Raw genomic sequence first — 12221 nt, 5'->3', positions numbered from 1 at the left:
GCTTGTCTCTGCGTCAAAGTACGCGTCAATAATAATAGCAATACACTGCTTAGCATCAACCGAGCCCCTACTTCGCTGCGTGTACATTTTGAGCTATCGTTTCGACTGTAAACTAGCAGGATGCTGCATCATTATTGCTTTTTCCTGGAATCACGCACTTTTGCCGCATATACATGTGTGCAGCCATGCGAATCTCAACACATTTGTAACTCTATAACAAAGTCACCGATCCACCTTTCAATGGAGCTTGGCTTATGGTTCCATCTTATTATGTTGCGAAGCTTTTTAATTCAAGGCAATGCCTTTTACCCACACGATGACGATGGTACCTTTAACTTTTGCATCAAGCTGATACAAAAATTTTCATTAAAAATTTTATTATTAATTTTACTGGAACGATTTTTTTTACTAATTAGTTTTGTCCACATCCAGCAGAGACTTGGCAAAACCTCGAGCTCGAATAAAAAAATAAAATCGTTGCCGATTTTTTGTGCTCCTTCTTTGCCAGATGCTCACACACATATATATAACATAAAAGACTTGAAACGACAAAACTGCAGACTGACGCAATACTTTGATACTTGTACGCGAGGGTACATCAAAGGTCGACTCCCTTGAAGAAATCGTAGCTGAGTCCAGTACAGCGAGTGTGCGACATAATGAATTACTAATGAATAACTGAGCGAAAAAGGTCCAATTTCCAGGAGAAATTTTCGTTGAGTTTGTACGATAACTTTTTTGTTAGCTTAAATAATAAAGTTACTTAAAATACCCATAGAAAATTACAGAAATCTAAAAACGCTGAGATTCTATTTTATAGAAAAATTTTATTACGTCAAAGAAAAGTTCTAATTTGAGTATCACCTTAGACAATATTTGGGTAAAATGTAAAATCATATCACAATTACGTAGAAAATGAATTGAATTGTATATAAGTTCTTCAAAAATGACTAAATACATATTTACAATAAGAATTAATTTCATTTCAAGCGAGTCAAGATATTTTATTACTTTCACTAGTCTCCCAGATTAAACCACTTCCATAAGGTTCATGGGTGGATGGAAAAAGTAGATACCACCAACTTCTGAAAAATAAACATTTTTCTTACAACTTATCAACAAATTCGTTTACTATGAATACAACGATTTTTTACCTATCTTTCAGTCCTAAAAACAACATCCAATTTTCTCGTTTTCCAAAATCGTAAGGATTTTTATAGATTTTGCCCTCGGCCTGAAAGCTTTTTTTCAAAGTTTCGTTGATCCGACCTTCGATGCTAGTCTCTCCTCGAGATATAAGTCGAGCGTGCCACCAAGTCAATGGTCCAAGAGATCCAAGTGTTGCTAGAGAAACAAAAGCTGCTATAGTAATGAGTTTTCGGCGATACTCGTTTTCTTTTTGTGCCGCTGCTTGCAAAGCTATTGCATTCCGTTCTTCGACGCTTAAATGGTCCATTGACTCCGTCTGTTAAAACACGATATTTTACGCTCATATGTTTGACTTTTTTCTTGTATAGTACTTCTTTGTAATTATTTTTAAATTACCAAGGGAATTATTTCTGAATTATTTACACGAACAGGATGACCCTCTATCTCTGGTTCGGGTGATAAAAGAAATTCTTCAATTGCTAGTTGAGCTCCAAAAATTGTTATAAAAATTATTCCTATTAGCGTAAAGACCATATACTGAAAAAAGTATCTATGATTGTAATATCCTACACAATTATTTAGCCATGCTGTAAAATTATCATTAAAGAACTGAATGAATGCTATTTTGGGCTTTTTACAATTGGGCAATTGCTTGTTCATATGAATTTTTTTCTAAAAAGGATACGGCAATGATGATCCATCTTGAGTATACATTTATTGCAAACGGAACAGTGATGAGTTCTTGGTGGCTTGGGTTTAATACATTTTTTGCAAATACTAACAGCTTCTGGTATAAGTTCACCCTTAGGTGGAAAACCAGCTGGAACTTTTAGTCCCATGTAATAATGAAAACTAACATTGATTAACAGCCAGTTTCCAACAATAACCAAAACAATAGTAAATTCTGGACTTTTTTCCCACCAATAAGGGAAACCTACATAATATGCGATGTAAACTATTAATGATGTCAATAGTATCACCATTGCTACAAATACCTATAAAAATTTTGTTAATAAATGTACACTTGTTTGTACTGTAAAGAGAAGTAATAAACAAAGACGTACAGGTCCTAAATAGGCAGTAAAGTTTTCGACAAACCATAAAATAGGTTCTAGTAGTATATCGCAAACATAGTTCCAATCTAGGTAGTAGTTGTAAAAAAGGGATTTGAATGTAATTTTCATTCGGAATAATTTTTGTTTGCAGTAACTTTTGTTCCACCTGTAAACAAAAGATGATTTTTTGTAAACATCTTGAAAGCGTTCATTAAATAACAAAATTAAATTTTTACCATCTTGAAATAGTGTGGTTTATCACAGACCAATAAAATTTCACCATTTTCTTTGAATGATGATTTACAATTATGGACTAGATTACTAAACACATCGGAAAAATCATCGTTTGAGATCAGCTGATCTACGTAAACAAAAATACAAACATATACTATTGTTCATTAAAGAATTTACTAGCTACTGAGAAGTTCACTTATGAATGAAAAGAAATTGTTACAAACGGTAAAGTGGTAAAAAATGTAGTGATCTCGTACATTTTTAAAATTTTTCCATCTCTGAAAAGAATAAGGTTATGTTTTTGTGACAGTTCACCTCCATACCTACATCATCTGATTTGTTTTGCTATTGATATACAGCAAGACAATCTAGTAAATTTTTTACTTGATGAAAAATGAAAAATTAATCCATCACTTTGAAGTAAATGAATTGCTGTTATTGAATGTAAAATCAAGCAGATTTAAACTTTACAAGTATTTATTTAAAAGAAGTTTATTTACATGGTTTGATGTAGATCATAACTGAAATTTATCATGTAGCTATGAAATGTGTACACAATTTATTTACATTTTCGTTTCTTTTACAGAATCACAATTATTATTTACAAAATATTTTACATAAATTTTAAAAACAACAAAAAATTATTATTTACTTTTATCTTGAAGTTGTTTTTTAGCGATAACTTCTCTAAATTGTCCTAGAATCAAAGTTTCTCTCTTTTGCCTTTCTTCCTTACTAAACATAGCTAGCGCTCTCTTTTCATCTGCAGAATAAATCTGGTTCTCCTTACGTATACGCACAGCTTCCATTCGGCGATGTCTGCAATAAAAAATGTAGATAAATATTTGCAAAGATTTTAAAAATATTATCTGTCTTTTGAAATACATACCTGCTACCACTCATAACATATCCAACAGATTCAAACGCATCGATTTCGTCGCATGTTAAGCCTATTTCACCTCTTCTGGGAATTCGCTTTCCTTCAGCAACAAATGCAGCCATAGCTGCTCCTTCTCCAGGTAAAAGAGCCTTACCAAAGTCTTTTGAATTGAGGGTACCTTGAGGCTTCTGTACTGGACCGATAATGCCTTCATCAGCACTGCCTTCTGATTCCTGGTCCTTCTTTAATTTAGGCTGTGGTAAAACAGCAGATTTTTCAACCCATTCTTCTTCACTATCACTATCACTTGAAGAGTCATCACTACTGGAATGTTTTTTGGATCTTTTCTTAACTTTTTTAGCTTTTTTAGTTTTCTTTTCCTTCTTCAACTTTTTACTTTTCTGCAATTGTTAAAATTGAACATTAATTTAATGATTTTTATTTATGAAATGATGAGAAAAATTTATTCTAATTACCTTCTTTTTTTCTTTTTTTTCTTTCTTACGCTTTTTTTTCTTCTCATAATCATCATCTTCTGTAGATTTCCTTTTTACAGTTACTGTTTCGTCTGGATCCGAACTGTAAATTATTCATAGAATATTAGAAAAATGTTGCGATTTGACGCTTGACAAACTTCAACGCAACTGCATGTATTTTTAAAAATATAAACACAATAGTTATTAATATTAAGTAAAAAAGTAAAAACTTACTCTACATCGTGTTTTGGGGATGAACTCCATGCTTCTTTGATACCTCTGATACCAATTTTTTCACGTTCAATACGTCTACTGTCAGAAAAGTCGGGTATCTGTTCCCGATGATTACGCATGTATGACATTTTATTGAAAAGGTTACAATTCACCTAAAAACAAATACAAGGCTCGAGCGTCCAAACTGTTACTGTAGTCTATGAATACCTATAAGCGCACTCGTTACACTAACCATGCAAAAATCAAGTCAAGAGTGAAGGGGAGGGGGACCATGCGGTGGCATGTCTGTGGACTGTGGAGGATTGAAAACGGCGACCCGTGGATGTCTGCTGAAGTTATCTGATGGTAATAGGTGATAGCAATCATGACATTTGAAATGAATTATGATTTATAAAATGTTCAGGATTGCGGTGCACTGAATTGTAAATCACGGTTGTGGTCTATATTATAAACTAAAGTAAAATATTGTGTAATATTTTTGTCAACATAGATCTGAAAACACTAATTTTTTGCATCAACACTCCTATGTTTCCATTGAAAAAATATATATATTTTATAAAAGTATTACACTTGAATTAAAATCTCTTAAAATACATTTACAATAACATTTTTACTAATTAATGGTTAACAATAGGTGTGAAGCTTACAAATAACAACATTCAAAACAGAATTAAAACTTTATTTTTTTAATTTAAAAAAATCAAAAAAAATTAACAGTTGATAAAAATCAAATCTTTTTACAAGGCGACAATTTATACATTATTTTTTATACAATGGTTTTTGCTTCTTTTCCAACAACTTCAGAAATGTTATTAATTCCATCATCGTGTAATAATTGAGAAAGTTCACGTTTGATTCTACCAACAATTGGTGGTCCGTGGTAGGTGAATGCAGTATAAATTTGAATCAATGAAGCTCCAGCTTTAAGTTTTCCATAAGCATCAGCTCCACTGAAAATACCACCAACACCAATTATAGGAATGCGACCATTTGTGAGTTGATACATGTTTGCGATGCAGCGAGTTGATAAAGAGGCAATTGGTGCTCCACTCAAACCACCATTTTCATCTTTTGCCTAAAAACCATTTATTCATTTTAAAATATAAATTGATAAAATAAATGGATCTAAATCACTGTGAACTCTCTAAATTTACCTCACTAAGAAGATTTTCTCTGCTCAGTGTAGTATTTGACACAACTAGACCATCCACTCTTGTTTTTGCTCTCATTATTACAGCAGCAATATCTTTCATTTCTTCTTTAGAGAGGTCAGGTGCAACTTTTAAAAGTAAGGGTGGTTTTTTTTCCGTTTTTGAGCGTGCTTCGTTTACGTGACTTAATAATTCTTCCAACTCTTTTTTACCCTGAAGATTACGTAAACCTGGTGTGTTAGGACTAGACACATTGACAACAAAATAATCTGCCAGGTCAGAGAATTTGATTATACCATCAACATAGTCTTGTGTTGCATTAGTGGAATCTTTATTTTTGCCAAGATTAACACCAATTATGCCATTGAATGTTGGAGATGCTTTAAGAGCAGCCAAACGATCATGCACTACATCATGACCTTCACTGTTAAAACCATATCGATTAATAATAGCTTTATCTTCAGAAAGACGAAAGACACGAGGTTTTGGATTACCATCTTGAGGTTTAGGAGTTACTGATCCTGTAAAATCATATTAATTAAATTAATAATAAAAAATGAAGTCAACTGAACTTTAAAATTATTCATGCCTTAATTAATGATGTCATACCGATTTCCACAAAACCAAATCCCATCTTATGTAAACCTTCAACAGCCTCAGCATGTTTATCGAAACCAGCAGCCATTCCTAGAGGGTTGTTAAAATTCAAGCCCCACAAACTTGTGCGTAAAATAGGGGGGTCTGCATTATTTTGTGTTGGCGAAAGACCGAATTTAGCAGTATTTATGGCAAGCCTATGAGCAATTTCAGGATCAACTAATCTCATAAAAGGCATTGCAAATTGATCATAAAATTTTTCATTTCCTTGGTATAATGAGATACCAACAAATAGTGCAGTTGCACTACCAGTTACCCCAAGAAGTGACTTAATTTTTCTGTAATCACTTAATCCACTTATTGGTGGCATTTTGAGAAGTTTTTTGTTATATTACACAAACGATGATTTCTACTGAAATGAAATCAAAAGTAGCACTTTAATACATTTAAACAGTTTTAAACTAAGTCCAAGCTGAGAATATTCATACATGTAACTGACCTTCTTATCAAATATATTTTTCATTCATGCTACACTATCAAGCATCCGTGAAACTCTTTCGACGGATTTTTTTTCGTAAACATTTTACTGACGATAGCAATACACGACTGCGACTTTTTTATTTACATAACACAGGTTATGTTTGCGTCGTAAAATGAAATAGCAACACATATATGACGTTTAACGATCTAAGTATGTATCTTATGTATATAGATTGTGTAGAGAGAAGATGTGTTGAAGCAATGAATCAATGACCAAGGATTGAAATAATTTAAATATATAAATATTCATGTTTGCCAGTTTGTTATTTTCACGAGCAAACAGTATCAAGAAATCTGGAATTTATATTTTTAACTTGAATCATAAGCGGAAAAAATTAAAAAATCGTTTTCACTCAATCGTGTTTCATTCACCGATGTACACAAGTTGTCCGTCGACTGTCTACTAAAATAAAATAAGACAATATACTTTACAGTATTTTAAGTCAACTGTTGGTCCAAAACAATTTATTTGGCGCTCAGAATAAATAGAAAGAATAGATCCAGATAGAACTTTATGAAGGAGAAGTATAGTAGACAATTGTTAATTCAAAAATAATTTTATAAACTTTTTGCAATTTCAGCATACATTGTAAGTTTGTACAAAAGTTAAATGTTTGACATTATAAAATTTACTTACTATTAAAATTACACATATAAATGTATATATTCATTAACATATAAACTTGTAACCAATTGCTAACAAATAGTAAAAAACAGAAATAAAAATATCTATCAACTAGACTATTTTTACAAATAAATATTTATAAAAATATTAACTAACATGAATCTGATAAAATATCTTTCACATTCTCCTGGCTTCATTTTTACACAAAAGATGCACTTAAAAATGGATAACTAGTGTAAGTACAAAAAATTTTTTGGTTTAAAAAGTTTTTAGCTTATCAATAACAATTCTTTTTTAAAGAATGGCTTGTTTTTTCTTTTCATCATTCTCTATACCAGAGTCATGACCATCACCACGACTTTTTAGAAGACATTTATTCTGTTTGACAGAAGCTTTATTTTTTAAAAGTTCTCTTATGCTATCAACCAAGTGTTCAAAAAATTCTGGATAACCATCATATCCTGGAAAGACATTGACATCAATAATTGCATATTTTCCACTATGATTTTCTATGACAACATCCACTCCCACTAAAATAAGTCCAAAAAGTTTTGTGATTTTCTTGACTATTCTATCAAAAACGGTCACATTTGGTTTGACACTAAGCTCTTGCTCTTCTTCAGATATAATAGACCACTTAGAATTTGAACCACTTTTGGAAATATCATGAGAATTGAAAAATATTGTATTCATTGACTTGCAATCTTGTGGATAGAAATTTTTAAAACTAGGCCTTTCAACAACTTGATAATGGTTATTAACAATGAATAATTTATACAAAATGGCATTGTGATTTATAAAATTTTGAGCTACACATGGTATTTGACAATCAGACAGTCCTTGCTCATTGAATATCAACATCATCTAAAACAAGGAAAGAATCATTTATGAGATTAAAAAAAATTGCATTTAATTGTATTTTAAAATTACCTTATGTGCATCACTTGAACCTTGTGCTATCAAAGGTTTGAAAACACATGGATATGTTATTTGATTTTTTTCAAAAATGTTCAATATTTCTGAAACATTTTTCGTTTTTATTTCTACAAAATTAGGAATGAATATGTTATCTGAAAAATAAGAATAGGTTTATAACTGAATATATTGGGTTGATTAATAAAAAATGATTTAGTGTGGATATTACCATCATACTTGAGTCCTGCTTTAATCATTTCATACGAATGATGTCTATTTCTCAGTTGTTGAACTTTTTCAAAAGGATCAATCACATATAAATCTGGATACTTTTCTATGAATTTCTTTAATCTAGTGACTATTTTGATGGCCTGGAAATAAATTACAATTTAGTAACTGAAAATAATTCTTTTATAAGAACATGACTCCAATATAGCTTATGATACTTACATAGTCTAGGCCCTCTTCAGCATGAGATAAAACATCTGTTAACTTATGAAAAAAGATATCAACTGGTCCCTGAGATTCTATATCGTTTTCAACGTCAATCTAATAAAAAGTAGGAAGTAAAAATTGATGAATCGTGATTGATAATTTGTCTGATGATATAATTTATCAATATTGTCAGAGATACTATTTAAGGTAGAGCTATTAGAAGAGTGAATTATTTGGTGCAGCTCATACATAAGATCGATGCACAGCTTACCTTTTTGAGAATGAAGCCCTCCTTGTCGCAGAGTTCTTCAAACTTGTGCCAGTCAAACTTTTGTCGTTTTTTATCGGATATCCAATAACCAATAACAATTCCTTTGCATTCCATTTTATCAACTGTCTACACTTTCACGAGTCAAATCGAACGAGCTTTATAACTTCGTTTAAGGAGTTAGAAGAAAAAGTAGCAATCGTAGATCATGGCAATTAATTGCCTTAGTTATGTCGACGCTGGAAGGTTATGTCGCTGTGATTTGAGATTCACACGGATATGATCAACAATACATTCACCCCGTGTGACGTTGATGCAGTCGTCGAGTGCACTGCACAGTAGGTCAGAGTCGAGATAGGTTACAAAAGTTTTAGGAGGCTTGGGTGACTGCTCGCGCGCGCGTACACACGAGACGACTCTGCTTTGATCGTTACGACGATTATACTTAGGTCGACAAATAGCAAGCAGCAGCGCAAGACGTCGCCGAATTGTGACAGCTGCAAGTTGTTGGCGTCTGCGGCGGAGCGACGACTGGCGAACGCGAAAATCTGTCCGCTGTGATTTTTTCTCCTCGAGTACTTGTATATATAGTTGTAGGCGAGCGACGAGCGGCGCCGCGAGCGCAAACAAACACGTCGTTCGCGATTGGTTTAATCGTGTGGCTTCGTCTCGACTATATACACCGATATACACACACCTATTGCAAGTATAAGGCATATATGTATGGACGGCTCACGTGCGCCGCGAGCAGATGTCCTTTCGTCACGTGGATGAGCAGAGGTAAATACTAAATAAGCGCGCGCGCGGCTCGGCACGCAAGGCCAGGCCTGTATTCGTACGTGCAGTCGGCGTCATGAGCCTCTCTCTTTCTTTGCACTCGGGTTTTCTCGCTGTTGTTTTTCTCTCTGCATTTGTTATTCTTCCAAGCCAATATTAAAGACTCATTCAGCTCGTTTTTCCGTTTTATTTTCGAATCGACGCCGGATTTTTTTTTTTGCCCCTTTATTTTTCTCGATCGATCGATCGATGATCAATTCAGCGGCGCAGCGACTCGCCACGAGCTGGCGGATGATTAATCCGAAAATCACGTGCATCGCGCACGTACGCGCACACTTGTATCATTCTTGTTTTGTCGTCGATCCAATTGCTACGATCCAATTGTACACACCGAGACTCTTTGAACGAGATAAATAATAAAATTGCGGCGTTACATTGATTGCCTTTAATATGGCACTACAGTCTCTTTATTTTACATTTACATGAATTTATAATTAAATTAAGTCTATTACGATATATTTATACAATTAAGTTGACTCAATCTGTTGGTGGAACGAGTTCGCCTAAGCTGCGAGCTGCCGACTGAAAATACATGGTAATATCGACAATCAGAGAATTGGAATGCTATTATCGAGGAAAAGTTGAGAGATAATTGCAACTAACCGTACTGGAAGTGGCATTACTGCTGCTCGTCGTGCTCTTGCTCTTAGTCAATTGGATTTTCCGTCTCACCTCGCCCAACGACAGGGAAGAAGTCGTCGCGCTGCTGAGGCAGACTTCGCCCTCGGAGTACAGGTCCGAAGACGTGTCGGTGATCTGCAACACATTGGCGCGCGTCAAAGCTCGCGTTCGATCAGAGTATCGAATTACCGAGCGAATAATTACCTTGAGTTTGCTGCAACTGTTGACGAGGCCGGCGTCGCCGATCAGAGTCGAAGTAAACAAGCCCTTGACGGCGCATCGATCCGCGCCCGCCTGGATCGAGCACGACTCCAAATTCTTCAGGAGCGACAGCCTCTGTCTCTCGTTGGACTTGAGTCGGCTGGTCTCCTCCAGTATTTCGACCATCGACCTGTTTTGGCGCGACAACGGGCCAGCGTCGTCGCTCGGCAGGCTCGAGGCTCCTATCCTCGACACGAGCCGGAGGCCGTTGCCAAAGTCGGCGCTCTGTTTTTTCGAGGCTGCATCGGAGGACGGGAGCTCGTCGTCCATCGCCTTCATGACCCTCTTGAGGTTCTCGCGAGCTTCCTGCAGGCTATTCTCGATCTTGGACTCGGTCGACAGCTCCTCGAGCTGACTCTTTTCCGCGGACTCTTCGTCGGGCGATTCATCGGGCGTCGCGCTCCGATGCTCGAAATGCGAGACGTGCATGAGTCTCAGGGAATCGTTGACGTTCTCGCTCGCTTTGTCCGTCGACCGGTCGTCCTCGTGTTCGGAGAACGACGTCGATGACGATGGACTTTCTTGGCCATGAGCTTGCGACTCTCGGCTGCCGACTGGACTGTCACGATTTTCGGTACTCATGCTGCTGCTGTTGCTACTAATGTTGTCCTCGTGATCCGTTACGTCACAATCTGCTTCGTTCTTTTTCTCTTTGTTTACTCGTTCTTCGTTACGGTCGCTTTCGAGCGGATCCGATCGCGTCAGTTTTCGCTCTACTGATTTTTTCGCCGTCGAGTTATTGTCTTTGAGCGCGACTGGGACCTTCAAATTGGCCACAAAGCCGCTGTTGGTCCTCGCGTGGCTATCGACGATTTTGGCGTCGCTTCCAAAAGTAGTGCTCGTATCCGGTCTTGGCTCCGATGGCTTGGCCAAGTCGTAAGTCTCGTTCCGACTGATCGCTCGTTCCGATTCATCCTGACAACCGCTGCTTTGCCTACTGCTTTTGCTCGGCAACGACTCCACCGACGCGATGCTCTTGGCGTTTCGCGACGACTCTCGGCTGGCTTTGGCCCTCGACGAGGTACTTTCTTCGCTCTTGTCCAAGGCCAAGTCGATCTCGACGCGAGGTGTCCGGCGAGCCTCGCTCTGCTTATCATTGGCCGTCTTTTTCTGCAAACTAACGCGGCTTTTCTTGCCCATTTGCGGCGACGAATCGGTATCCAACGACGACCCGTTCATCATCAAAAATTGGTCCAATTTCTCGCTGGCTTTACACACGTGCCTGATGAGCGTCCTTTGCTGGTCGAGCAAATTGTCGACCTCGGCCAAAACTCCGGGCTCGCCCAGGCTCACGTTCAGGTCAATAACGTCGTCGAATTCCTCGACGATCGTCGATACTCGTATGTCGTCGTCGTCCTGCTCGAATTGATCACGATTCGTCTCGCTCGCCGCGACTGTTGGCGTCGATTTTTCCTTTTCCTGCTCTGGCACTGGTATGGGAACGACGACGTCGGTTTTCTTCGACTCGTGGTTTATTTCGTAAGTCGCGACGTTATTGTAAGATCTCGGTTGACTTGACTCTTGGGGCTCGATATCGATGATGTTGGCCGCTTGCACAGAAAAACATTCGCCGCTGATACTGATGGCTGGTGCCTTTTGAACGTTCAACGCTGCTTTTCCACTTCTTTCTTTTTCTTCCGTTTTTTGTTCCAGAGGTCTGTTTACTTTGTTTACTTTGGTTTCAGAATGACAAACCAGGCAAGGCTCGAAGCTTCTAACTGGCGAGTTGGATCTCGCTCGAGCCATTCGCGTACTCTTCGAGGCTTCTTTTCTTGCACCTGCCATTTTTTCATGCTTGATTTTAAAATCATCCTTGTCCAGTATGGCACTGGGGCCTGGCTCATAATAGCCCTTCTGAAAAGTCGAAGCCACTACGTTGCGAATGTAAAGCTCCTCGTCGTTGACGTTCTCGCAGTTCGATCTGAAATTGACGCGATGATGCG

At 36.9% G+C, this 12221-nt stretch overlaps 5 protein-coding genes across 10 annotated transcripts in view; all 5 read right to left on the bottom strand.

Annotated features, from left to right (window-relative positions):
• Window positions 1–824: 824 nt before the first annotated feature.
• LOC106658450 (palmitoyltransferase ZDHHC16A) lies at window positions 825–2836 on the bottom strand. Of its 3 annotated transcripts, none has more exons than XM_014380439.2 (7): window positions 2663–2836; window positions 2441–2565; window positions 2214–2370; window positions 1835–2144; window positions 1546–1736; window positions 1155–1465; window positions 825–1085 (listed from the first exon to the last, which is right to left on the bottom strand). In XM_014380439.2, exons 2-7 carry the CDS (start codon window positions 2485–2487, stop codon window positions 995–997), a joined length of 1107 nt encoding a protein of 368 aa, XP_014235925.1. In that variant the 5' UTR covers window positions 2488–2565; window positions 2663–2836; the 3' UTR covers window positions 825–994. The 3 variants fall into 3 exon arrangements, with proteins under 3 accessions (XP_014235925.1, XP_014235923.1, XP_023313842.1); XM_014380437.2 differs by having other exon boundaries at window positions 2696–2836; XM_023458074.1 differs by having other exon boundaries at window positions 2441–2560; window positions 2696–2836.
• A 61-nt stretch (window positions 2837–2897) lies between these two features.
• LOC106658452 (NKAP family protein CG6066) lies at window positions 2898–4259 on the bottom strand. The gene is made up of 4 exons (XM_014380443.2): window positions 4029–4259; window positions 3795–3897; window positions 3328–3719; window positions 2898–3257 (listed from the first exon to the last, which is right to left on the bottom strand). The coding sequence occupies exons 1-4, from the start codon at window positions 4154–4156 to the stop codon at window positions 3083–3085; spliced, it is 798 nt and encodes a 265-aa protein (XP_014235929.1). The 5' UTR covers window positions 4157–4259; the 3' UTR covers window positions 2898–3082.
• A 479-nt stretch (window positions 4260–4738) lies between these two features.
• On the bottom strand, window positions 4739–6769 carry LOC106658449 (dihydroorotate dehydrogenase (quinone), mitochondrial). Of its 3 annotated transcripts, none has more exons than XM_014380436.2 (4): window positions 6276–6769; window positions 5789–6188; window positions 5183–5700; window positions 4739–5103 (listed from the first exon to the last, which is right to left on the bottom strand). In XM_014380436.2, the coding sequence occupies exons 2-4, from the start codon at window positions 6144–6146 to the stop codon at window positions 4795–4797; spliced, it is 1185 nt and encodes a 394-aa protein (XP_014235922.1). In that variant the 5' UTR covers window positions 6147–6188; window positions 6276–6769; the 3' UTR covers window positions 4739–4794. The 3 variants fall into 3 exon arrangements, with proteins under 3 accessions (XP_014235922.1, XP_023313841.1, XP_014235921.1); XM_023458073.1 differs by having other exon boundaries at window positions 5789–6185; XM_014380435.2 differs by lacking the exon at window positions 6276–6769 and having other exon boundaries at window positions 5789–6257.
• An 88-nt stretch (window positions 6770–6857) lies between these two features.
• On the bottom strand, window positions 6858–9708 carry LOC106658451 (inositol-tetrakisphosphate 1-kinase-like). Its single transcript, XM_014380442.2, has 5 exons — window positions 8563–9708; window positions 8307–8405; window positions 8086–8227; window positions 7872–8011; window positions 6858–7805 (listed from the first exon to the last, which is right to left on the bottom strand). Exons 1-5 carry the CDS (start codon window positions 8674–8676, stop codon window positions 7236–7238), a joined length of 1065 nt encoding a protein of 354 aa, XP_014235928.1. The 5' UTR covers window positions 8677–9708; the 3' UTR covers window positions 6858–7235.
• A 58-nt stretch (window positions 9709–9766) lies between these two features.
• Window positions 9767–12221, bottom strand: part of LOC106658390 (serine-rich adhesin for platelets-like) — a 58240-nt gene continuing 55785 nt past the window's right edge. For both annotated transcript variants that reach the window (XM_014380304.1, XM_014380303.1), the window contains exons 6-8: window positions 10222–12199; window positions 10000–10152; window positions 9767–9918 (exon numbers count right to left, since the gene is read on the bottom strand). In XM_014380304.1, coding sequence (XP_014235790.1) covers window positions 9874–9918; window positions 10000–10152; window positions 10222–12199 — 2176 coding nt within the window. In that variant the 3' untranslated portion in view covers window positions 9767–9873. The remainder of the gene's footprint in view (window positions 9919–9999; window positions 10153–10221; window positions 12200–12221) is intronic.

The sequence above is a fragment of the Trichogramma pretiosum genome, unplaced genomic scaffold, assembly GCF_000599845.2.
Source record: "Trichogramma pretiosum strain Unisexual culture from Peru unplaced genomic scaffold, Tpre_2.0 scaffold70, whole genome shotgun sequence".
Lineage (NCBI taxonomy): Eukaryota > Metazoa > Arthropoda > Insecta > Hymenoptera > Trichogrammatidae > Trichogramma > Trichogramma pretiosum.
Note: the sequence above shows the minus strand (reverse complement) of the source record. Positions and strands in the feature narration are given on the sequence as shown.